Source organism: Triturus cristatus, chromosome 11 (assembly GCF_964204655.1).
Source record: "Triturus cristatus chromosome 11, aTriCri1.1, whole genome shotgun sequence".
Classification (NCBI taxonomy): Eukaryota; Metazoa; Chordata; class Amphibia; order Caudata; family Salamandridae; genus Triturus; species Triturus cristatus.
Genome location: NC_140594.1, coordinates 6,309,342 through 6,335,752, shown reverse-complemented (window position 1 = coordinate 6,335,752; position 26,411 = coordinate 6,309,342). Strand labels below are relative to the sequence as shown.

The 26,411-nt window shown below is 55.1% G+C and overlaps 1 protein-coding gene across 1 annotated transcript in view; it reads right to left on the bottom strand.

Annotated features, from left to right (window-relative positions):
• The window catches only part of TMEM132B (transmembrane protein 132B), a 900,530-nt gene that overhangs the window by 260,617 nt on the left and 613,502 nt on the right, over nucleotides 1-26,411 (bottom strand). The window contains exon 4 of the mRNA XM_085633641.1: nucleotides 23,157-23,343. Within this exon, the coding sequence (XP_085489767.1) occupies nucleotides 23,157-23,343 (187 nt within the window). The remainder of the gene's footprint in view (nucleotides 1-23,156; nucleotides 23,344-26,411) is intronic.

Sequence of the window (26,411 nt, the reverse complement as noted above, 5' to 3'; positions counted from 1 at the left end):
GGCTGAGTGAACCTAAGGGTGAGGCTGAATGATCCTGAGAGTGAGGCTGAGTGAATCTGAGAGTAAGGCTGAGTGAATCTGAGAGTGAGGCTGAGTGATCCGAGAGTGAGGAGGAGTGATCCGAGAGTGAGGCTGAGTGAATCCGAGAGTGAGGCTGAGTGAATCTGAGAGTGAGGCTGACTGAGAGTGAGGCTGAGTGAATCTGAGAGTGAGGCTGAGTGGGCTTGAAGTGAGGCTGAGAGAACCTGAGAGTGAGGCTGAAAGAATCTGAGAGGGAGGCTGAGTGAGCCTGAGAGTGAGGCTGAGTGAATCTGAGAGTGAGGCTGAGTGAATCTGAGAGTGAGGCTGAGTGAGTCGGAGAGTGAGGCTGAGTGAGCCTCAGAGTGAGGCTGAATAATCTGAGAATGAGGCTGAGGGAACCTGAGAGTGAGGCTGAGTGAACCTAAGGGTGAGGCTGAGTGAGCCTGAGAGTGAGGCTGAATGAATCTGAGAGTGAGGCTGAGTGAGGCTGAGTGATCCAGGGAGTGAGTTTGAGTAAAACTGAGAGTGAGGCTGAGTGAAGCAGGGTGGGAGGCTGAGTGAGGCTGAATGATCCTGAGAGTGAGGCTGAGTGATCCTGAGAGTGAAGCTGAGTGAACCTGAGAGTGAGGCTGAGTGAGCCAGAGAGTGAGGCTGAGTGAGCCTGAGAGTGAGGCTGAGTGAACCTGAGAGTGAAGCTGAGTGAACCTGAGGGTGAGGCTGAGTGAGCCTGAGAGTGAGACTGAGTGAATCTGAGAGTAAGGCTGAGTGAATCTGAGTGTAAGGCTGAGTGAATCTGAGAGTAAGGCTGAGTGAATCTGAGAGTGAGGCTGAGTGAGCTTGGGAGTGAGGCTGAGTGAACCTAAGAGTGAGGCTGAGTGAGCCTAAGAGTGAGGCTGAGTGAGCCTGAGAGTGAGGCTGAGTGAATCTAAGAGTAAGGCTGAGTGAATCTGAGAGTGAGGTGGAGTGAATCTGGGAGTGAGGCTGAGTGAATCTGGGAGTGAGGCTGAGTGAATCTGAGAGTGAGGCTGAGTGAACCTAAGAGTGGGGCTGAGTGAGCCTCAGAGTGAGGCTGAGTGATCCGAGAGTGAGGCTGATTGAATCTGAGAGTGAGGCTGATTGAATCTGAGAGTGAGGCTGATTGAATCGGAGACTGAGGCTGAGTGAATCTGAGAGTGAGGCTGAGTGAATCTGAGAGTGAGGCTGAGTGAATCTGAGAGTGAGGCTGAGTGAGCTTAAGAGTGAGGCTGAGTGAGACTGAGAGTGAGGCTGAGTGAATCAGAGAGTGAGGCTGAGTGGGCCTGAAGTGGGGCTGAGAGTGAGGCTGAGTGAGCCTGAAGTGAGGCTGAGAGAACCTGAGAGTGAGGCTGAGTGATCCTGTGAGTGAGACTGAGTGAACCTATGAGTGAGGCTGAGTGAGCCTAAGAGTGAGGCTGAGTGAGCCTGAGAGTGAGGCTAAGTGAATCTGAGAGTGAGACTGAGTGAATCTGAGAGTAAGGCTGAGTGAATCTGAGAGTGAGGCTGAGTGAACCTAAGAGTGGGGCTGAGTGAGCCTCAGAATGAGGCTGAGTGAGCCTGAGAATGAGGCTGTGTGAATCTGAGAGTGAGGCAGAGTGAGGCTGAGTGATCTGAGAGCTAGGCTGAGTGAATATGAGAGTGAGGCTGAGTGAATCTGAGAGTGAGGCTGAGTGAAGCAGGGTGGGAGGCTGAGTGAGGCTGAATGATACTGAGAGTGAGTCTGAGTGATCCTGAGAGTGAAGCTGAGTGAATCTGAGAGTGAGGCTGAGTGAATCTGAGAGTGAGGCTGAGTGAGCCTTAGAGTGAGGCTGAGTGAGCTGGAGAGTGAGGCTGAGTGAGCCTGAGAGTGAGGCTGAGTAAACCTGAGAGTGAGGCTGAGTGAGCCTGAGAATGAGGCTGAGTGAGGCTGAGTGAATCTGAGAGTAAGGCTGAGTGAATCTGAGAGTGAGGTGGAGTAAATATGAGAGTGAGCCTGAGCGAATCTGAGAGTGAGGCTGGGTGAATCTGAGAGTGAGGTTGAGTGAACCTGGGAGTGAGGCTGAGTGAATCTGAGAGTGAGCCTGAGAGTGAGGCTGAGTGAATTTGAGAGTGAGGCTGAGTGAATCTCAGAGCGGGGCTGAGTGATTTGAGAGTGAGGCTGAGTGAGCCTGAGAGTGAGGCTGAGTGAGCCTGAGAATGAGGCTGAGTGAGCCTGAGAATGAGGCTGAGTGAGCCTGAGAGTGAGGCTGAGTGAATCTGAGAGTGAGGTGGAGTAAATCTGAGAGTGAGGCTGAGTGAATCTGAGAGTGAGGCTGGGTGAATCTGAGAGTGAGGTTGAGTGAACCTGGGAGTGAGGCTGAGTGAATCTGAGAGTGAGTCTGAGAGTGAGGTTGAGTGAATCTGAGAGCGAGGCTGAGTGAATCTGAGAGTGGGGCTGAGTGATTTGAGAGTGAGGCTGAGTGAATCTGAGAGTGAGGCTGAGTGAATCTGAGAGTGAGGCTGACTGAGCTTGAGAGTGAGGCTGAGTGAGGCCTGAGAGTGAGGCTTAGAGAACCTGATAATAAGGCTGAGTGAACCTGAATGTGAGGCTGAGTGAACCTGAGAGTGAGGCTGAGTGATCCTGAGAGTGAGGCTGAGTGAACCTGAGAGTGAGGCTGAGTGAATCTGAGAGTGAGGCTGAGTTAAGCAGGGCATGAGGCTGAGTGAATCTGAGAGTGAGGCTGAGTAAATCTGAGAGTGAGGCTGAGTGAACCTGAGAGTGAGGCTGAGTTAAGCAGGGCATGAGGCTGAGTGAATCTGAGAGTGAGGCTGCGTGAGCCTGAGAGTGAGGCTGAGTGAGACTGAGAGTTAGGCTGAGTTAACCTGAGAGTGAGGCTGAGTGATCCTGCGAGTGAGGCTGAGTGATCCTGAGAGTGAGGCTGAGTGACTTTGAGAGTGAGGTTGAGTGAATCTGAGAGTGAGGCTAAGTGAACCTGAGAGTGAGGCTGAATGAGGCAGGACGTGAGGCTGAGAGAACCTGTTAGTGAGGGTGAGTGAGCCTGAGAGTGAGGCTGAGTGATTCTGAGAGTGAGGCTGAGAGAACGTTAGAGTGAGTCTGAGTAAGCCTGAGAGTGATGCAGAGAAAACCTGAGAGTGAGCCAGAATTAAGCAGGATGTGAGGCTGAGTGAGCCTGAGAGTGATTCTGAGAGATCCTAAGAGTGAGGGTGAGTGAGCCTGAGAGTGAGGCTGAATGAGGCAGGGCGTGAGGCTGAGAGAACCTGAGAGTGAGGGTGAGTGAGCCTGAGAGTGAGAGTGAGTGAGACTGAGAGTTAGGCTGAGTTAACCTGAGAGTGAGGCTGAGTGAGCCTGAGAGTGAGGCTGAGTGATTCTGAGAGTGAGGCTGAGAGAACCTTAGTGTCAGTCTGAGTGAGCCTGAGAGTGAGGCTGAGAGAACCTGAGAGTGAGGGTGAGTGAGGATGAGTGAGCCTGAGAGTGAGGCTGAGAGAAACTGAGAGTGAAGGTGAGTGATCCTGTGAGTGAGGCTGAATGAGACAGGGCATGAGGCTGAGAGAACCTGAGAATGAGGGTGAGTGAGCCTGAGAGTGAGGCTGAGTGAGACTGAGAGTGAGGCTGTTTTAACCTGAGAGTGAGGCTGAGTGATCCTGTGAGCGAGGCTGAATGAGGCAGAGCGAGATGCTGAGAGAACCTGAAAGTGAGGCCGAGAGAACCTTATAGTGAGGCTGAGTGAACCTGAGAGTGAGGCTGAATGAGACTGAGAGTGAGGCTGGGTGAATCTGAGAGTGAGACTGAGAGAACCTTAAAGTGAGGCTGAGTGAATCTGAGAGTGAAGCTGAATGAGGCAGGACGTGAGGCTGAGTGAATCTGAGCGTGTGGTTCAGTTAGCCTGAGAATGAGGCTGAGTGAGCCGGAGAGTGAGGCTGAGAGAACCTGTTAGTGAGGCTGAGTGAGCCTGAGAGTGAGGCTGAGTGATTCGGAGAGTGAGGCTGAGAGAACCTTAGAGTGAGGCCGAGTAAGCCTGAGAGTGAGGCAGAGAAAACCTGAGAGTGAGACAGAATGAAGTAGGATGTGAGTCTGAGTGAGCCTGAGAGTGAGTCTGAGTGAGCCTGAGAGTGAGGCTGAGAGAACCTGAGAGTGAGGGTGAGTGAGGCTGAGTGAGCCTGAGAGTGAGGCTGAGAGAAACTGAGAGTGAAGGTGAGTGATCCTGTGAGTGAGGTTAATGAGGCAGGGTGTGAGGCTGAGAGAACCTGAGAGTGAGGGTGAGTGAGCCTGAGAGTGAGAGTGAGTGAGACTGAGAGTGAGGCTAAGTTAACCTGAGAGTGAGGCTGAGTGATCCTGTGAGTGAGGCTGAATGAGGCAGAGCGTGATGCTGAGAGAACCTGAAAGTGAGGCCGAGAGAACCTTATAGTGAGGCTGAGTGAACCTGAGAGTGAGGCTGAGTGAACCTGAGAGTGAGGCTGAATGAGACTGAGAGTGAGGCTGAGTGACTCTGAGAGTGAGGCTGAGAGAACGTGAGAGTGAGGGTGAGTGAATCTGAGAGTGAGGCTGAGTGATCCTGAGAGTGAGGCTGAGTGAGCCTGAGAGTGAGGCTGAGTGAGCCTGAGAGTAAGGCTGAGTGAGCCTGAGAGTGAGGCTGAGTGAATCTGTGTGTGAGGCTGAGTGAACCTGAGAGTGAGGCGCTCAGTGAGCCTGAGAGTGAGGCTGAGTGAGCCTCAGAGTGAGGCTGAGTGTGCCTTAGAGTGAGGCTGAGTGTGCCTGAGAGTGAGATTGGATGAGGCAGGGCGTGAGGCTGAGTGAGCCTGAGAGTGAGGCTGAGTTAACCTGAGAGTGAGGCTGAGTGATCCTGTGAGTGAGGCTGAATGAGGCAGAGCGTGATGCTGAGAGAACCTGAAAGTGAGGCCGAGAGAACCTTATAGTGAGGCTGAGTGAACCTGAGAGTGAGGCTGAGTGAACCTGAGAGTGAGGCTGAATGAGACTGAGAGTGAGGCTGAGTGACTCTGAGAGTGAGGCTGAGAGAACCTTAGAGTGAGGCTGAGTGAATCTGAGGGTGAGGCCGAGAGAACCTGAGAGTGAGGGTGAGTGAGCCTGAGAGTGAGGTTGAGTAAGCCTGAGAGTGAGGCTGAGAGAACCTGAGAGTGAGGGTAAGTGAGCCTGAGAGTGAGGCTGAGTTAACCTGAGAGTGAGGCTGAGTGATCCTGTGAGTGAGGCTGAATGAGTCAGGGCGTGAGCCTGAGAGAACGTGAGAGTGAGGGTGAGTGATCCTGAGAGTGAGGCTGAGTGATCCTGAGAGTGAGGCTGAGTGAGCCTGAGAGTGAGGCTGAGTGAGCCTGAGAGTAAGGCTGAGTGAGCCTGAGAGTGAGGCTGAGTGAATCTGTGTGTGAGGCTGAGTGAACCTGAGAGTGAGGCGCTCAGTGAGCCTGAGAGTGAGGCTGAGTGAGCCTGAGAGTGAGGCTGAGTGTGCCTGAGAGTGAGGCTGAGTGTGCCTGAGAGTGAGATTGGATGAGGCAGGGCGTGAGGCTGAGTGAGCCTGAGAGTGAGGCTGAGTGAGGCTGAGAAATACCACCTAAGTATACATAAAGGAATTCTCAATGCTAGACTATGGGAGGAGTTGACCTAACAGTAATGATAAACACAAAAGGCTGTTTGTCACTACCTTGACATGCCACACAACAAGGCCCATGTCCTACCTTTCACCTACACCGCATCCTGCTCATAGGGCTACCTAGGGCCTACCTTAGGGGTGACCTAGGTGTAATAAAAGGGGAGTTGGAGGCTTAGAAAGTGTTGTTAAATGCAAGTCAAAGTGGCAGTAAACTGCACACACAGGCCCTGCGGTGGCGGCCTGAAACAGGTGTGAAAGGCTACGTCACTGCAAGCAGTGCTGCAGACCTCCTAGTAGCATTTGATTTACAGGCCCTGGGTATATAGGATACCACTGTACAAGGAACGTATAAGTAATTCAAATATACCAAACAGCTGTCAACCAATCATGCCTTGTTTAGAGGAGAGAGCACATGCACTTTAGCACTGGTTAGCAGGGTAAAGAGCCCAGAGTCCTAAAGCCAACAAAAGAAGGTCAGAAAAACAGGAAGAGGAAGGTAGAAAGTTTGGGGATCCCCCTGCAGCAAGGGCAGACCAACACCCCCATCCCTTTCATGAAGGAGTACAATCTCTTGATTTATATCCACATGGGAACTCCCCAGAGGAAGGGGAAATGCTTCTATCCACATCCCATTTTAGACCAAAGACTTCCATTTTCCCGACCAGGAGGTCACGCCACTTCCGGTTTACCTTCTGCACTGCCTGGGGATGGCGGGCGGAACCTGAATACGCAGCATCTATGTGGGCCACAGTGATGCGATCTATGTCTTGCAGTCCAGACTAACTCCCACCTCACTCTTTATCTTTGTGGACTTTCCTCTGGAGCCTTTAGTCTGGCAACGGACAACATTTAAATGATATCAGCATTATTCACATAATTCCCATAATTTAAGAGTATGTTCGTTATGTAAAATTCAAGAAATTATGCCATTGAGCCACTTTCCATAAGTTTGCACCATTTATTTCCATTAACGTGACCTTCGTGTTGAATATTTACAGCAAACACAATCAATCAATCAATCAGTGACATTTATAGAGCGCACTACATACCCGTAGGGTCTCAAGGCGCTGGGGGTGGGGGGGTGCCGCTACTGCTCGAACAGCCAGGTCTTCAGCTTCTTCCTGAAGGAGAGGTGGTCTTGGGTCAGGTGCAGGTCGGTCGGGAGGGAGTTCCAGGTCTTGGCGGCCAGGTAGGAGAAGGACCTTCCTCCTGTAGTCGCTCTTCGGATGCGGGGGACGGCGGCGAGGGCGTGGTTGGCTGATCGGAGGTGGCGTTTGGGAGCGTAGAAGTTGATTCGGCTGTTGAGGTAGCTCGGGCCTTGGTCGTGTAGGGCTTTGTGTGCGTGGGTGAGGAGGCGGAAGGTGATTCTTTTGTTGACGGGGAGCCAGTGCAGGTTTCTCAGATGTCCGGAGATGTGGCTGGTTCGTGGGATGTCGAGGATGAGTCTGGCTGAGGCGTTCTGGATCCGCTGGAGTCTCTTCTGGAGCTTGGCGGTGGTGCCGGCGTAGAGGGCGTTGCCGTAGTCCAGTCGGCTGGTGACGAGGGCCTGGGTGACGGTCTTCCTGGTCTCGGTGGGGATCCACCAGAAGATCTTCCGTAGCATGCGAAGGATGTTGAAGCACGCCGAGGAGACGTTGTTGACTTTCCTAGTCATGGAGAGGGAGGAGTCCAGGATGAAGCCCAGGTTGCGTGCATGGTCTGTCGGTTTGGGTGCGGTGCCCAGGGCGGGAGGCCACCAGGAGTCGTCCCAGGCGGAGGGTGAGGATCCCAGGATGAGGACCTCCGTCTTGTCCGAGTTCAGTTTCAGGCGGCTGGTCGACATCCACTCGGCTACCTCTTTCATCCCTTCGTGCAGGTTGGCTCTGGCGGCGGCGGGGTCGTTGGTCAGGGAGAGGATCAGCTGGGTGTCGTCGGCGTAGGAGATTATGTTGAGGTTGTGTTGGCGTGCGATGGCCGCGAGGGGGCTCATGTAGACGTTGAAGAGGGTGGGGCTCAGTGAGGATCCTTGAGGGACGCCGCAGATGACTTCGGTGGCCTCTGACTTGTACGGAGGTAGACGGACTCTCTGTGTTCTTCCGTCGAGGAAGGAGATGATCCATTCCAGCGCCTTGTCCTGGATTCCGACGTTGCTGAGGCGCTGTACTAGGGTGCGGTGGCAGACAGTGTCGAATGCTGCGGAGAGGTCTAGGAGGATGAGGGCCGCTGTTTCTCCGTTGTCCATCAGGGCTCGAATGTCATCGGTGGCGGCGATGAGGGCGGTCTCGGTGCTGTGATTGGCTCGGAAGCCGGACTGTGAGGGGTCGAGGGATCCATTCGTCTCGAGGAAGGCGGCCATCTGCTTGTTGACGGTCTTCTCGATGACTTTGGCTGGAAACGGGAGGAGCGAGATGGGGCGGTAGTTCTTGAGTTCGGTGGGGTCCGCTGTGGGTTTCTTGAGTAGAGCGCTGAGTTCGGCGTGCTTCCAGCTCTCAGGGAAGGTGGCGGTGTCGAAGGATGTGTTGACGATGTCTCGCAGGTGGGGTGCGATGACAGCGTCAGCCTTGTTGAAGACGTGATGAGGACAGGGGTCGGTCGGTGATCCGGAGTGGATGGAGTTCATCGTGCGGATGGTGTCTTCGGTGCTGATCGGGGTCCAGGCGTGGAGGGTGGTGGTGAGGGGTGGTTGTTCGGTCTTGGTGTGCGTTGGTTGGTTGTTGAAGCTGTTGTGTATGTCCGCGATCTTGTTGTGGAAGTGTGAAGCGAGGGAGTTGCAGAGGTCTTGCGATGGGGTGATGTCGTTGTTTCCTGCGCTGGGGTTGGATAGCTCTTTCACGATGTTGAAGAGTTCCTTTTAGTTGTGTGCGTTGTTGTCCAGCCGGTCCTTGAAAGCAGATTTCTTGGCGGCGCGGATCAGCTGGTGGTGCTTCCGGGTGGCCAGCTTGAAGGTGGTCCTGTTGTCCGGTGTGGGATCCCTTCTCCAGACTTTCTCGAGGGCTCGGCAGTTCTTCTTGGAGCTCTTGAGTTCGTCGGTGAACCACGGGGCTTTCTTGCTGCCGGGTCTGCTGGGCGGGGTCCTCATCGGGGCGAGTTCGTCCGCGCAGTTGCTGATCCACTTCGTGAGGTTGTCGGCGGCCTGGCTGGGGTTCGCTGAGCTGGCAGGTGGGTGCTGGTTCAGGGAGGTGGCGAGCTGGTCTGCTGTGATCTTGTTCCAGCTTCTGCGGGCGGCCTGTTGCTGGTGGTGGTGGGACGTCTTTCTCTTGAAGGTGAAGTGGACGCAGCTGTGGTCTGTCCATTGTAGCTCTGTGGCGTGGCTGAAGTCGATATCTGTGCAGGACGAGAAGACTGCGTCGAGTGTGTGTCCGGCGAGGTGGGTGGGGGTGGACACCAGCTGCTTGAGTCCAAGATTGGTGAGGTTGTCGAGCAGGGTGCTGGTGTTGCGGTCGTTGTTGTTCTCCAGGTGGAAGTTGAGGTCCCCCAGGAGGATGTAGTCGGCGGAGGGGAGGGCATGCGGGCTGACGAAGTCGGCGATGTCCTCGCTGAATTGTGTGCGTGGTCCCGGGGGTCGGTAGATCAGGGTGCCTCTGAGGGTGGTGTTCGGGTCGGTGTGGATCTGGAAATGCAGGTGTTCGGCGGTGGTCAGGGTGTCGTCGGTGCTGGTCGTGATGCGGATGGTGTTCCTGTGGATGATGGCGATGCCTCCTCCTATCTGGTTGGCGTTGCGGTCCCTCCGGACGATCTTGTAGCCCTCCGGGATAGCGATGGCGATGTCGGGAGCTGAAGAGGCGTTCATCCAGGTCTCTGTGAGGAAGGCAACGTCAGGGGCTGTGGCGTCTAGGAGGTTCCAGAGTTCGACGGCGTGTCTGTGGACGGAGCGGGTGTTGAGCAGGATGCACTTGAGGTGGGTGCTGCTGGTGTTCGACTTGTCGGCTGCTGGTGCGAGGAAGGTCTGGATGCAGGTGAATTTGCAGGCGTGGCAGCTGAAAGGTCCGTGGGTGCGTCGTGGTGTGGCTTGGTGGCAGTCTGGAAGTCGGCCGGTGTTGAGTGCGATGAGGGTGGCGGCGGAGTACGTCAGGCGGGTAGGACGGGGTCTTCGAGGGCCAGGGGTCCTGGCACTGGGCGCGGTCCAGGCGCGGACGGGCGTAGACGGGCTTGCCTTTGGCGCGCCTTCGGCGCACAATCGGCGCGCCCGCTGCGCGTGACCGCTGCGCGTTCGCACGGTCGCCATATAAGGCGAAGTGCGCGGGTGGGCGGAGCCGCTGGGAGGCGGGAGCGGGGAGGGAACAGAAGGAAAAAAAAGGGGCGGGGTCAGCGGTGGTGGCGGGAAGCGGGGAGCGGGGAGGGAGGACGGAGGGCGGCGAGGTAGGCGGGCAACCAGGAAGGAGAAACGCTGGCACTGGCACAAAACAATAAAATACAGCAGGCACAGAAGGAGATCAGTACGTTAACACGGGTAAAAGAAAATAATCACAAGCACAAATGACGGCAAAACAAAGCAAGAACAACAGCAGCGGAGTCAGCCGGCAGCGAGGCAGGCAGCGAGGCAGAGGGCAGGGCAGTGGGGGCACACGCAGCAGCTGGTGGCCGTGCGGCGCGGGGGTGTCCCACAAGTGGGTCACACTCACCTGCGTCGCACGGTCGCCATATAAGGCCAAGTGCGCGGGTGGGCGGAGCAGCTGGGAGGCGGGAGCGGGGAGGGAACAGAAGGAAAAAAAGGGGCGGGGTCAGCGGTGGTGGCGGGAAGCGGGGAGCGGGGAGGGAGGACGGAGGGCGGCGAGGTAGGCGGGCAACCAGGAAGGAGAAACGCTGGCACTGGCACAAAACAATAAAATACAGCAGGCACAGAAGGAGATCAGTACGTTAACACGGGTAAAAGAAAATAATCACAAGCACAAATGACGGCAAAACAAAGCAAGAACAACAGCAGCGGAGTCAGCCGGCAGCCGGCAGCGAGGCAGGCAGCGAGGCAGAGGGCAGGGCAGTGGGGGCACACGCAGCAGCTGGTGGCCGTGCGGCGCGGGGGTGTCCCACAAGTGGGTCACACTCACCTGCGTCGCACGGTCGCCATATAAGGCCAAGTGCGCGGGTGGGCGGAGCAGCTGGGAGGCGGGAGCGGGGAGGGAACAGAAGGAAAAAAAGGGGCGGGGTCAGCGGTGGTGGCGGGAAGCGGGGAGCGGGGAGGGAGGACGGAGGGCGGCGAGGTAGGCGGGCAACCAGGAAGGAGAAACGCTGGCACTGGCACAAAACAATAAAATACAGCATGCACAGAAGGAGATCAGTACGTTAACACGGGTAAAAGAAAATAATCACAAGCACAAATGACGGCAAAACAAAGCAAGAACAACAGCAGCGGAGTCAGCCGGCAGCCGGCAGCGAGGCAGGCAGCGAGGCAGAGGGCAGGGCAGTGGGGGCACACGCAGCAGCTGGTGGCCGTGCGGCGCGGGGGTGTCCCACAAGTGGGTCACACTCACCTGCGTCGCACGGTCGCCATATAAGGCCAAGTGCGCGGGTGGGCGGAGCAGCTGGGAGGCGGGAGCGGGGAGGGAACAGAAGGAAAAAAAGGGGCGGGGTCAGCGGTGGTGGCGGGAAGCGGGGAGCGGGGAGGGAGGACGGAGGGCGGCGAGGTAGGCGGGCAACCAGGAAGGAGAAACGCTGGCACTGGCACAAAACAATAAAATACAGCAGGCACAGAAGGAGATCAGTACGTTAACACGGGTAAAAGAAAATAATCACAAGCACAAATGACGGCAAAACAAAGCAAGAACAACAGCAGCGGAGTCAGCCGGCAGCCGGCAGCGAGGCAGGCAGCGAGGCAGAGGGCAGGGCAGTGGGGGCACACGCAGCAGCTGGTGGCCGTGCGGCGCGGGGGTGTCCCACAAGTGGGTCACACTCACCTGCGTCGCACGGTCGCCATATAAGGCCAAGTGCGCGGGTGGGCGGAGCAGCTGGGAGGCGGGAGCGGGGAGGGAACAGAAGGAAAAAAAGGGGCGGGGTCAGCGGTGGTGGCGGGAAGCGGGGAGCGGGGAGGGAGGACGGAGGGCGGCGAGGTAGGCGGGCAACCAGGAAGGAGAAACGCTGGCACTGGCACAAAACAATAAAATACAGCAGGCACAGAAGGAGATCAGTACGTTAACACGGGTAAAAGAAAATAATCACAAGCACAAATGACGGCAAAACAAAGCAAGAACAACAGCAGCGGAGTCAGCCGGCAGCCGGCAGCGAGGCAGGCAGCGAGGCAGAGGGCAGGGCAGTGGGGGCACACGCAGCAGCTGGTGGCCGTGCGGCGCGGGGGTGTCCCACAAGTGGGTCACACTCACCTGCGTCGCACGGTCGCCATATAAGGCCAAGTGCGCGGGTGGGCGGAGCAGCTGGGAGGCGGGAGCGGGGAGGGAACAGAAGGAAAAAAAGGGGCGGGGTCAGCGGTGGTGGCGGGAAGCGGGGAGCGGGGAGGGAGGACGGAGGGCGGCGAGGTAGGCGGGCAACCAGGAAGGAGAAACGCTGGCACTGGCACAAAACAATAAAATACAGCAGGCACAGAAGGAGATCAGTACGTTAACACGGGTAAAAGAAAATAATCACAAGCACAAATGACGGCAAAACAAAGCAAGAACAACAGCAGCGGAGTCAGCCGGCAGCCGGCAGCGAGGCAGGCAGCGAGGCAGAGGGCAGGGCAGTGGGGGCACACGCAGCAGCTGGTGGCCGTGCGGCGCGGGGGTGTCCCACAAGTGGGACACTGGAGCAACACAGTAAACTACAGCGGCTGCTGTTCCCACTGCTTGTGATTACATGTACCCTTCTGCCAAAAATTGATGGAAGGATGAATTTCTCTCTAAAATGTAAAATAAAATGATAGATGTGTTTTGAATAATTATGCATTATTTTGTGTAGATTTGCTGAGATTTCACAAAATTGCAAAAATGCAAACTGCACAAATTTGGCACTCCCCTACATTATTCGCTCAGCAACCAGGTGCTTTCAGTTTTTTGGGGCTGCCGAGCCTATACCTGGCTGATAGTGGTGGCTTCTGTTAATAAAAAGTGGTGGGCAGCGCGGAGGAGAATAACAAAAAAAGTAAGGGTGGGTGGAATTTGCGAAATTGACTTTCGCAAATTATTGCGAAATTGCACAAAATCTCCGCGAACATGCAAAACTTTTGCGAAGATTGCTTTACCCGCCCGTTCGCGATGTGTTTTTGCGTGCTCGCGGGGAAATATATCTCCAACTTGCCCATGCGGTCGCTAACAGGCGTGGCCATCTTGCGCGCGATGCTTATTTCCTGTTCACGATCGCAATGACGTGTTCGCGATCGCAAACTCTTGCGGGATAGCGCGACCGGCTACCAACAATCCAACATCTTGTGGCGCGCGCGAACGGATAGGAAAACTCGTCGGCGAACACAGGGACCCAGTAAATCGCGACAAGAAAAATACTTCTGTTTCGTGGCAGGTTGCGAAAGTTTTGGCATTTTCGCGCTCTCCGCAGAACGCAAAAATGTCAAAATATCGCAAATACCGCAAACGGAACGAAATTTACCGCCCAGGCCTAAAAAAAAGCACTTACCTTCCGCCACCGGCCGCCACCTCAGTGCTCTTCTGCTCCTCAACCAGCACACCTCAAAGGCTCCCAGACTCCCCTACGCCAATCCAGACGCTGCTCTTATGCTGGTATTAATATTACCCAGCATGAGAGAAGCACCGGGTTTGGTCTGAGCGGGCTGGTTTGATGCTCGGTCAGGGACAGGGAGCCTGTGCTTGTTCTCCACCTGGCTGTGCAACAAGGCTCGGGTTGGAGAAATCTAAGCGCGCATGTCATTGATTTTTCATCCTAAGACAGCCGGCCAAACAGACCTGCGCTTGTGCGGTGCCCACCACTCCTCCTTCCTGCTGCTGTCCATCAAGATGGTACTTCCCTGTCCTCAGAATGAACTTGGTGAAAAATAAAATAGTTTTATTATCATTTTATTGTTCTTGCTTGCAACTGCGGGCGACGCCCCATCAGCCATAACGAAGGAGCAGCCGCTGGAGACTGGCTTCGATCTGCTACCCCACTTACAACATCCTAGCCGTACAACCTCCTGTCAGGTCCACACTCCAGAAACAACAGCCTGGAGAAATATGCAAACCTTCCCACTCCTTTGCTATCCTGTTTGGATGTACGGGATCGGACCATCAATTAGCGAAATCCAGGTTGTAGATGCGGTCTTAGAAATTGCCAACACTCCTGCCATAGCATTAAAGGTAAAGTTTCTACTAATTAGAAGATGCAATGGCCATTCTATACAATGGCTCTTGTATTTGACTTGGCTGCTAAGGGTGCTTTGAGCACTGATATAGGATCAGAATGCTGCTCCCTCATACCAAGAGTTTCATTGAGTCTGCGTAACCAGATCACATCCGTTGTAGTGTAACAGGGGTCGCACACAATGAATGATAGCTCGAGGCCCGTAGTAGTGTAATGGGGGTTGCACACAATGAATGATAGCTCTACGCCCATTGTAGTGTTGCTCGAGGCCCGTAGTAGTGTAACGGGGGTCGCACACAATGAATGATAGCTCTAGGCCCATTGTAGTGAAACGGGTCGCACACAATGAATGATAGCTCGAGACCCGTAGTAGTGCAACGGGGGTCACAAACAATGAATAATAGCTCTAGGCCTGTAGTAGTGTTACGGAGGTCGCACACAATGAATGATAGCTCTATGCCCGTAGTAGTGCAACGGGGGTCGCACACAATTAATGATAGCTCTAGGCCCGTAGTAGTGCAACGGGGGGTTGCACATAATGAATGATAGCTCTAGGCCCGTAGTAGTGTTACGGGGGTCGTACACAATGAATGATAGCTCTAGGTCCGTAGTAGTGTTATGAGGGTCGCACACAATGAATGATAGCTCTAGTCCCGTAGTTGTTTAACTGGGGTTGCACACAATGAATAATAGCTCTAGGCCCGTAGTAGTGCAACGGGGGGTCACAGACAATGAATGATAGCTCTAGGCCCATAGTAGTGTAACAGGGGTCGCACACAATGAATGATAGCTCTAGGCCTATCGTACTGTAACGGAGGGGCCACACACAATGAATGATACCTCTAGGCCCGTAGTAGTGTTACGGGGGTCGCACACAATGAATGATAACTCTTGGCCCGTAGTAGCGTAATGGGGGTCGCACACAATGAATGATAGCTCTAGGCCCGTAGTAGTGTTACGGGGGTCGCACACAATGAATGATAGCTCTAGGCCCGTAGTAGTGTAACGGGGTTCACACACAATGAATGATAGCTTTAGGCCCGTAGTAGTGCAATGGGGGTCGCACACGAGTGATAGCTCTAGGCCCGTAGTAGTGTTACGGGGGTCGCACACAATGAATGACAACTCTAGGCCCGTCATAGTGTAACGGGGTGGCACACAATGAATTATAGCATGATGCCCGTAGTAGTGTAACGGGGGTCACAGACAATGAATGATAGCTCTAGGCCCATAGTAGTGTAGGGGGTCGCACACAATAAATGATAGTTCTAGGCCCGTAGTAGTGTTATGGGGGTCGCACATAATGAATGATAGCTCTAGGCTCGTAGTAGTTCAATGGGGGTCGCACACAATTAATGATAGCTCTAGGCCCGTAGTAGTGCAACGAGGATCGCACACAATGAAGGATAGCTCTAGGCCCGTAGTAGTGTAACGGGGGTTGCACACAATGAATTATAGCATGAGGCACGTAGTAGTGTAACAGGGGTCGCACACAATGAATGATGGCTGTAAGCCCGTAGTAGTATTAGGGGGTCGCACATAATGATTGATAGCTCGAGGCTTGATGCATGGAGTACAGGTTCTTCACTGAAGGGCATATTTAGGGGACCAGAAATGAAGATAATAGAGGTAGTAATGACAGCTCTCGCTGTGTTGATTCTACTCTCTGTGCTTATTAGGGTTTCTGTAAGTTCCAATAACTGATTTTCTTCCTTCCCCCTAACGCAACCATAGATTCGCGATGAGGTAGATGAAAATTCTGCTTGTAGATCATTTGAATGTGTTTTTTTATGTATCTCACAACTGTTGGAGGGAGGCCCACCGGGTAGTCGGGGAGACTACTCCGGCACCTTCCTACCGCAAAGTTATAGCCGAGCGCCGCTGAGAAGCCCCCTCGGGGAGGTCTTTCTCCTATGATCGTACTAGGCCCAGTAACACCACCACACAGGACTCAATAGTAGTTGCGAGATTAGGTTCTTTATCAGCAGTAATACGTGCAATATTTACAGAGGGATCGAGGGATCCTGTCAGAGTCTCAGTGTTCGTTCAAGAGGATAGGGTAGCGGGACAGTCTTAGTGCCAGCCAGGCATGGGAGGGCTCTGCGCCAGACCTTGGATGCTGGTCTCAGAGCGGCTCGGACGTGGAGAGCCGCGACGTCGTCTGCAGGGCTCAGATGGTAGTTCCGCTTAGGTCGAGCCGCGACGAGGTCAGCTGGGCTCTGGTGGTAAGGTTCAACAAGGTCGGGCCGCGACAGCGTCAGCAGGGCCCCAAAGGTTCGTGAAGGTCTTTAAGCACGATGGAGCCGCGACGTCGTCAGCAGGGCTCAAGGGTTGGTTCAGGGTGAGTCTTCTTCCGTAGGGTCAGCCGCGATCCGATCAGCAGGGCTCTTGACTCCAGGATACAACTACTGCCCTGTTGTCGGGTCGCCCCAGATATAGGACGAGAGCCCTTTGATGTCCGGACCCGTGCGCCCGGAGGGGGCGGAGAGGCCGGGGAGGGAGCGGCCAGACGCCCAGCAGGAGAGGCGCCAGGCCCCCGAGAGCTGTGGGGCGATCGCACCTAGGTGTGGAAGGACGGTTGGGGGTCCCATCGATACTGCCCTCCGCTGGGAGTGGGAAGGGCTCACGTGGTATCCCCCGGGCCAGGGGTTGGCGTCTTGATGTCGGGCCTCGCTGGGACCGAGGCTGGGTAGAGCAGGGTCATACAGGTGGTCACGTGGAGTGACGTGCAATCCAAGATGGAGGAGCCCCGATGTGCATGGGACCTCGTGCGGCTTAGCGCGGGGAAACAGGACCACGCCACGAGGCCGGCTCCCACACGCGTCCCCCCCAGCTGAAGGCAGGGAGAGTCACCCATCTTCTTGGGGGTTCTCCTTGCCGAGGCGGAAGAATCGGGACAGGCCGTCAGCATTGGCGTGGTCGTTGCCGGGCCGGTGTTCAACAGTGAAGTCCATCCCTTGCAGCGAGATGGACCAGCGTAACAGCTTGGGGTTTTCGCCCCGCATTTGCATGAGCGACCGCAAGGGCCGGTGGTCAGTCTGGACCCTGAAGTGGGTACCGAAAAGGTAGGGCCGGAGCTTTTTGAGAGCCCATACCACAGCGAAGGCCTCCCGCTCGATGGTGCTCCACCTCTGTTCTCGCGGCAGCAGTCGCCGGCTGATAAAGGCCACCGGTCGGTCGAGGCCCTTGGCGTCCAGCTGGGAGAGGACTGCCCCGACCCCGTACTCCGAGGCATCGGTCTGGACTACAAATTCCTTGCTGTAGTCGGGGGCCTGTAGCACAGGGGCAGCGCACATGGCTGCTTTGAGAGTATCAAACGCGGTCTGGCAGCAGGGCGTCCAGTGCACCGCCTTGGGTTGTTTCTTTGAAGTGAGTTCTGTAAGGGGGCCCACAATGCTGCCGTAATCCTTTATGAAGCGTCGGTAGTAGCCGGTGAGGCCCAGGAATGCCCGGACAGCGGTCTGGGTGGCGGGGGGCTCCCACGCCTGGATGGCGTCCACTTTTAACCGGAGGGGGGCCACCTGGCCACTCCCCACCTGATGGCCCAGATAGGTCACAGATCCTTGACCGATCTGGCACTTGCTGGCCTTAGTTGTGAGCCCGGCTCTTTGGAGTGCGGCCAGGACTTCCCCAAGGTGTCCTAGGTGCGCGGCCCAGTGGTCGCTGAAGACAGCAATGTCATCGAGGTAGGCCGCGCTGAAGGCTTCGAGACCGGCCAGGACCTTATTTACCAGCCTCTGAAAGGTCGCTGGGGCGTTCTTCATGCCGAAGGGCATCACCCGGAAGTGGTAGTGGGCGTCGGGGGTAGAGAAAGCTGATCGTTCTTGTGCGCCGGGAGTGAGCTTGATCTGCCAGTACCCAGCGGTGAGATCAAAGGTGCTTAGGTAGCGGGCGGCCCCTAAGCGATCAATCAGCTCATCGGCTCGTGGCAAAGGGTGGGCATCGGTCTTGGTAACTGCGTTCAGGCCCCGGTAGTCGACACAGAATCTGAGTTCGGGGGCCGTGCCGGGGGCGGCGGCCTTCGGCACCAAGACTACCGGGCTGGCCCACGGGCTGTCGGAAGGCTCGATGACTCCGAGGGCGAGCATCTTGGCGACCTCGGTCTTTATGCAGGCCCGGACTCGGTCAGGCACTCTATAAGCGCGGTGTCGTACAGGGGGGCTATCCCCCGTGTCCACGTCGTGGACGCACCAGGGGGTCACCCCAGGCGTGAGCGAGAAGAGGGCAGCGAAGGGTTGCAGTAGCTTCTGGCAATCATGGCGCTGCTCTGGTGTCAGGGTGGCGGAGAGGTGGACGCCCTCCAAGGAGCCGTCTTGGCTCGAGGACCCCAGGAGGTCTGGTAGGGGCTCGGAGTCACTTTCACCCCCATCGTCGGTAGCCAGTAGTAAGCTTAGTTCAGTTCGGGCAAAATGGGGCTTGAGCCGGTTGGCGTGCAGGACCCTGAGGGGGTTCCTCGGGGACTCCATGTCGACCAGGTACGTGACGGGGCTCTTCCTTTCAACTATCTTGAAGGGCCCGGTCCACTTGTCCTGCAGGGCGCAGGGGTCCACGGGTGACATGACCCAGACTTGCTGGCCCGGATCAAACTCGACGGCTGAGGCATTCTCGTCATACCAGCGTTTCATATCTTCTTGGCTGGCTTCAAGGTTGGCTTCTGCCAGGGCACGGAACTTTCGAGTCTGGTTCCACAAGGTCAGGAGGTACCGGTTGGCGTGGTCGACCAGTACCAGGATGAAGCAGTGGCCCAAGGCGGTTCGGGGGTCGAGGGGCCCCACGATGTCGATCCCCACTCGTTCGAACGGGGTGCGGACGGCTGGAAATGGTTGTAGGGGAGCTTTCACTCGTCCCCCAGTCTTCCCGCTAGCTTGGCAGGTCGGGCAGGACCGGCAGTGCTGGTCCACGTCTCGTCTCATTCGGGGCCAATAGAAATGGGTCACGAGGCGGCTGTACGTCTTGTCCCGCCCGAGATGTCCGGCGAGGGGTACGTCATGTGCCAGGTTCAAGAGGAATTCTCGAAATCGGAGGGGGACCACCAGCACCCGGCTGGCCCCTAGTTCGGCGACTTTCTGCTCGCTATACAACAAGTCCTTGTCCCAATAGACCCAGTGGGTTCCCGAGGGGTCCCCCGCAGCCTGGGCGGCCGCCTGCTGTCGGGCCCCCTCGAGGGACGGGCAGCCCTTCTGTTCTTGCTGGAATTGTTCGCGGGTGGGGCCCCCGTCGTGGCGCCACTGGGCCAGCTCGGGGATCTCGCTGAGGGGAGCGGCCTCGTTGGGAGAAAGTTCGGACGGCCCGGCCTCCTCGTCAGGTTCCTCCGGGCCGGAGGAGGTGGTTTGTTCGGGTCCCGCCGGCTTGTCGGGGGCCGGGGCCGCAGCTGGCTGGACGGTCATGGACCGAGTGGTGGCGCAGGCCCACTCGGGTAGTCCTAGCATCCCCAGATGCTCCCGGCGCTCCACCTGGGCCCAGGGGGAGCTCTCTAGGTCGTTCCCCAGGAGGCAGTCTACCGGGGCGTCGTCGCGGACAGTCACTTTTAGGGTGCCGGACACTCCTCCCCACTCGAAGGGGATTCGGGCCATCCGGCACATGCTCTCGGTGTTGTCGGCGGTCCGGACAGGGCAGAGGACATGTGGTAGGATCTGTTCGGGGGTCACCAGATGGCAGCGGACAGCGGTCACACTGGCCCCAGTGTCCCGGAGGGCCTCGGCCCGTCGCCCATTGATGGTGACCCACTGTTGGTACTTCTGGGTGTTGCTTGGGATGGTGGCGCGGGGCACCATTTATCGGGAGCCCAGGCATACAAGCGACATGGCGGCCTGTTCCCACTCGGGGGACCCGTCGTCGTGGTTCTCCTCCTCGTCCTCTTCCTCCCCTAGGGCTGCGGCGGCAATTTGTCGGGGAGGTGGCCCCGTGGTCCCGTTCCGTCGGTTCACGGGGCAAGCCGGGTCACTTGCATAATGGCCGGTCTGCTGACATCCGAAGCAGGTTACTGTCGGTCGTGGTCCAGACCGGGCGATAGGGGTCCCTCTTCGGCCCTGGGTCGGGGAAGCGGGGTTGGTTGTTTGCCCTCGTGGCGGACTACGGGGCGGTCCAGCTGGGAATTCTCGACTGCGGTGGGACACCCCTCCTCCGCCGCGCTGGCGGGGAGGTCCCGTGGTGCTCTGTTGGTAGTCCCCCACGGGGTTCCGGGGGACCCGGGTGTTGACCCATCGGTCCGCTTCGGCGGCGAGCTTCCGGGGCTCGGTCAGTTTACTGTCCAGGAGGTGTTGCCTTAGTTCCACAAAGCAGTTGTTGGCGAGGTGCTCCCAGACAATGAGGTCGAATAGTTCGTTATAGGAGGTGACCTTGCTCCCTTTGATCCATCCTTCCATCGCTCGGCTGAAGAAGTCCACGTATTCGACCCATGTGGTACCGGGGATCTTCTTGCAGTCCCGGAAGCGTTGCCGGTACATCTCGGCCGACAGTCCGTAGCGGGTGAGTAGGGCTTCCTTCATGTGGTCGTACGAGGTCATCACTGCGTCGGGGAGTTGCAGCAGGGTATCCCGTCCCTCGCTGAGGAACCTCCCCCATAGGCCGGCGCCCCAATCCTTCCGGGGTACCCGATGGGAGGTCATGGCGACTTCGTACGCTCGGAACCATTGCTGGATGTCGTCATTTTTATAGTACTCCTTGACGACATCCTTGGGGATGTGAACCTTTGGCTCGGTCGGGGGCAGAGCGTCCCGGGCTCCGGGGTTGCTGGTCTCCCCAGTTTTAGCTTTTAGTTCAAGTTCTTTAAGGCTCCTCTCGTGCTCAAGGGTTAGCCGTCTCTCCTCTAGCTCCCGATGCCTTTTCTTCTCCTCGATCTCTTCTTGCAGTCGTAGTTGCTCCAGGGCTATCTTTTTCTCCGCTAGTAGGAGCTCACCGTCCAGCCGGAGTCGGGCAAGGTCCATTTCGTGTGTCCGGGCCCTTTCCCGTTCTCGTATCTCTTCGGAGGAAAGGCCGGTGTCTGGGATGGTTCGCTCCCCGTTTGCCGGGGCAGTGGTCGGCAGGTTTCCGTCCCGGGCCGAGGTCCCTTCGGCTCGGGGTGGAGGGGTCTCGGTTTCTGCCCAGGCTTTCAGGGCTTTCTGCATTTCTTCCTTGGTGCCCAATCCTGTGGTTGGGATCCCTTTGTCTTTGCAGAATTGTTTGAGTTCCTTGTGGGTGTATTCCTCCAGTTTCTCCAACTGGAAGGTTGCGGCCACGGTTGCTTCTTGGCCATCCATGGTTCCCTTTTTCTCTTCTCGTCTGGTCAGGTAGTGGTTGCGTTACTTGCTTGTACGATTGCGTTTGCTCGGATCCCGTCGCTGGCCACCAAATGTTGGAGGGAGGCCCACCAGGTAGTCGGGGAGACTACTCCGGCACCTTCCTACCACAAAGTTATAGCCGAGCGCCGCTGAGAAGCCCCCTCGGGGAGGTCTTTCTCCTATGATCGTACTAGGCCCAGTAACACCACCACACAGGACTCAATAGTAGTTGCGAGATTAGGTTCTTTATCAGCAGTAATACGTGCAATATTTACAGAGGGATCGAGGGATCCTGTCAGAGTCTCAGTGTTCGTTCAAGAGGATAGGGTAGCGGGACAGTCTTAGTGCCAGCCAGGCATGGGAGGGCTCTGCGCCAGACCTTGGATGCTGGTCTCAGAGCGGCTCGGACGTGGAGAGCCGCGACGTCGTCTGCAGGGCTCAGATGGTAGTTCCGCTTAGGTCGAGCCGCGACGAGGTCAGCTGGGCTCTGGTGGTAAGGTTCAACAAGGTCGGGCCGCGACAGCGTCAGCAGGGCCCCAAAGGTTCGTGAAGGTCTTTAAGCACGATGGAGCCGCGACGTCGTCAGCAGGGCTCAAGGGTTGGTTCAGGGTGAGTCTTCTTCCGTAGGGTCAGCCGCGATCCGATCAGCAGGGCTCTTGACTCCAGGATACAACTACTGCCCTGTTGTCGGGTCGCCCCAGATATAGGACGAGAGCCCTTTGATGTCCGGACCCGTGCGCCCGGAGGGGGCGGAGAGGCCGGGGAGGGAGCGGCCAGACTGCCAGCAGGAGAGGCGCCAGGCCCCCGAGGGCTGTGGGGCGATCGCACCTAGGTGTGGAAGGACGGTTGGGGGTCCCATCGATACTGCCCTCCGCTGGGAGTGGGAAGGGCTCACGTGGTATCCCCGGGCCAGGGGTTGGCGTCTTGATGTCGGGCCTCGCTGGGACCGAGGCCGGGTAGAGCAGGGTCATACAGGTGGTCACGTGGAGTGACCTGCAATCCAAGATGGAGGAGCCCCGATGTGCATGGGACCTCGTGCGGCTTAGCGCGGGGAAACAGGACCACGCCACGAGGCCGGCTCCCACAACAACGTATATGGACTAATGACCTTTGATTTGCTTTGAAAGTTGCAGAATAAATAGTACAAAAGAGAGGGATTGTGGAATGAAAAAATATAATCCTAGGGGCGTTCTCATCAACAAACCACACAGTGATCCACAGCGCGCCACCTCGCTGCGCTGCGCTGCGTGATGAGGCAGGAATGCGCTGTACTTAACACTGTACGGCACATTCCTGTCATTTCCCAGGACTGACGCACAATGTGCTGCCTCGCGCCAATGCACCATTGTGCAAGAGTGAATGCGTTGTAAGCGGGATTGTTTTTGTGCAAGAAGGGACACCTACCTTCCTGCACAAAAACCATCCTCAGAAACATATTCCTCTTTCTTTGTGTGCTGCAGAATGCAGAGGAAACAACACCACTACAGGTACAGGTGTGCCCAGACGTGGTACCATGCACACTGTGTCACTGGAACCAAGCTGTACTCGGCGGATGGGCCCAGCTAGGGCAAAACCGGTCCTGAGTTGCTCGTGTTCCGGTTCAGGGAGGACCTGGCTTGGCAGGTCGGACTGGACTGGTTCCATTGGAGCAGGGTCAAGACTGATTTGCATATACACACAGGTGGCCTGGTGTGCAAAATACCAATGGATTGGGAGCGGTCCCTGGTAATCACCAGGGGCTCAGATTCGTTCAAGCGATCCACCCATCATTCTTTCTGTACACCAATGAAGGCTCAGCATTAACGGTTACCATGACACTGAAGACCAATGGGAAAGTGACAATAAATACCTCGCCCTGGGTAAGAATAATTGTTTGTTGAGTTGTGTACCTCATTGTTCATCTCCAACATTTCACGACTTCTCACAATGAGAAACTCCAGCAGCGCAATCTACACGCAACAAAGTCCACCAACCACCTCCAACAGCCCTGGTGTAAGTCTGAGCTGTGAGACTGTCGTTGGCATTGATTCAAGTACATCTGGTGGTCAGGATGGTTCATGCTCACCATTGCAAGAGGGACGATTCCCACCACGGAGGACTGGCTCACAAAGATCTCAGACACCACCAGATCCCTTGCGCCGTCTTCGCCCGGGTACTCCACCTGCCAGGTGATCTGCTGGGCTCCAGCCACACCACCACCAACGGAGATCTCAAAATCAACCTGCAGGATTTCCATCAGGGAGCCATTTGTTCTGAAATAGAGAAGGTACCCTGTCATCTCCAAGGTAACACAAGAGCCCCTCAGAGAAACACACTGGAGAACAGATCATTGAATGCCACAAAAAGATGTGCTTTTGAGTAATGTTGTGAGTAGGAAACATGCAGGATCCGCAGTGTCTGCCTGGAGTGGAATAGATGGAACATGTGACCAGGTGACATGGAATAAATAAGCAGAAGGAATGCTGTCTTTGGTGAAAGAATGACGCGCTGTGTGAGAGCATGTATGCACGAAGAGAGCTATCGACGGGAACTAATGACAGATTGTGTTTGGGAATGGATGCATGATCGGGCTGGGTGCCGGAAGCCATGATGACATATTGTTTGAGAGCATGTATGCACGAAACGCGCTGTCTGCCGGAAGTAATGACAGGATATTGTGCGTGAGATTATACGCACGAGCAGTTCTTTCTACTGAAAGTAATGACATATTGTGAGTGAGAAATGATGCACCAGCATTGTTGTGTGCCAGCCGGAATGACACATAGGTGTGAGCATGCATGCATGAGCAGTGCTAGCTGCTGGAAGTATTGACACATTTTGTGTGTGAGCATGTATGCACGAGCAGTCTTTTGTGCTGGAAGTAATGATGGCATGTTGTGTGTGAGCATGTATTCACAAGCAGTCTTTTGTGCTGGAAGTAATGATGGCATGTTGTGTGTGAGAATGTATGCACAAGCAGTCTTTTGTGCTGGAAGTAATGATGGCATGTTGTGTGTGAGCATGTATGCACAAGCAGTCTTTTGTGCTGGAAGTAATGATGGCATGTTGTGTGTGAGCATGTATGCACAAGCAGTCTTTTGTGCTGGAAGTAATGATGGCATGTTGTGTGTGAGCATGTATGCACAAGCAGTCTTTTGTGCTGGAAGTAATGATGGCATGTTGTGTGTGAGCATGTATGCATGAACAGTGTGGTTTGCCAGAAGCATTGAGACTGTGTGAGGATACATGCGCGACATATTGCGTGAGAGACTATGCGTGAGCAATGCTGTCTACAGGAAGTGATGACGACATATTGAATACATGCACAAGCAGTTCTGTGTGCCAGAAGTAATGACGACATATTTTGTGTGAGAATACATTCACAAAAATTGCTGTCTACCAGAAGTAATTTTGAAATATTGTGTGAGAATATATGCACAACCAGCGCTGTTTACCAGAACTAAAAACATTCTGCGGCAGATTTACGACGAAGGTGCCGCAGCGTGGCACTGCAAGCCCTTTGGCTGCGGCACTTCCAAAGCACAGGAATGCAATATATTTACAAGGATATGTCGCATTCCTGTGCTCTCCCCTGCGCTGGCGCACAAACAGCTGCCATGCGCTGGCACCCATGCAACATGGTACAAGGGTGCCTGCGTCATGGGGAGATTGTTTTTGTGCAGGAAGGGGCACTTTCCTGCACAAAGTCAATCACTACAGGCATTCTCCTCTTTCAATGCGTGCTGTAGAATGCAGCACGCTTTGAAAGAGGAAAAAACGAGGAGAAATAAAAAAAATTCTCCTCGTTTGCACCTCGCTACGCCACCCCTAGAATGGCGTAGCATTCAGACGCATTTCCAGATTTACAATTCCTCGTAAATCTGGAGATGTGTCTTGTTCCGTGGGTGTTGCGTGGGAACACCCACGGAACGCCCCTTCCACGCAAAGTGCTGCGTGTGAAGGGGCCATATTTACAAGGAGAGGAAAAGCCATGCAGGGTGGCTTTTCCTGTCCTTGTAAATATGGAGCAGGAAAATATGCCACTAGTACGTGACAAAAAGTGACACACCAGTGGCGCAAGAAGTCTGCCCCTCTGTGTGTGAGAATAGAAGCAGGAGCAGTGATAACTGAAAGAAGTAATGCCATATAGTGTGAGCATATATGCACAAGCAGTGCTGTCTATCAGAAGTAATGACATATAGTGTGTGAGAATATATGTACGAGCAGAGCTCTCTTACGGAAGTAAGGAGGACGTATTGTGTGATAGCGTATATGCACGAAAAGTGCTGTCTACCAGATGCCATGACGGCGAAGCATTTCATTTCTTACATTGTCCTATTTTTCACAAATAACATTTCTGCCGTGACCTTTGCACATATGTGCGTGCACAACAACTTTGGATTCGTTTCTCTGAAACTACTTTGTTTACACATCTTGATTCGCACTACATTATCACGATGCCTCAAACACCATGTACAAGGCCTTCAATGCACTATGTACAAACGTGGTTCTATCTTCATCTATGGGCGACAGGGCTGTCTACGTATCCATAACATCGCTAATCTATGCGCAATTCGCAAGGCTGCTTCCTATAAATAAAGAGCATTCCATAAGGTTAGCAGAGGCGGCGCTTCAGCTGACAACGAGGGTCCCTGCATGCTAGGACTTCACCACGCAGCGGTCTGACATCTCTCGTGAGGTGGTGTCCAGTTTGTGACCAAGACAGGCTCCTGCATTCTCTCCCGCCCAGTAATGGGGTTGGATCGTCCCATGGACGGAGGCTTGGCTTCACACCTAAAAACACTCTAGGTACACTTAGAGGAGGATTTGCATAGTAGGTGTACGCCTGATTATTGCTTTGTTTATATGCCTGCATATATTCACTGTTTTAGCAGCATGGTAGAACTATATCTACTATTCACTCTTTTGGTGGTTGTAATCCCTTTCATCTGATTATCGCAGCACATGTATTTTATATAAGAATAATGCTGCTTCAATAAATATATTGAAAATGCCCAGGTGTGTACTCTTTGTATATTTCTCTGAGCACAAGAAAGCATGAGTGACTGAGCGAAAGGTCCTGATCTGTTTCCTCAATCCCAGAATGGTCAGGGTTGTCATGTTCAGAGGTTGCCAGAAGCTATTTGGTCCCTGGTAAGGTTACGGGGGCTTATGGTGGCACTGTGAACTAGCTGGTCTCTAGGCCAACATTTAATGCAGAGGTGCCCGGAATCAGTCCAGGATCATGTTGTTAAATAAACGCTTATATCCCACGGATTAGTGGGAACTACACAACAATATTGTGTGTGTGAATATATGCACGAGCAGTGCTGTCTACCGC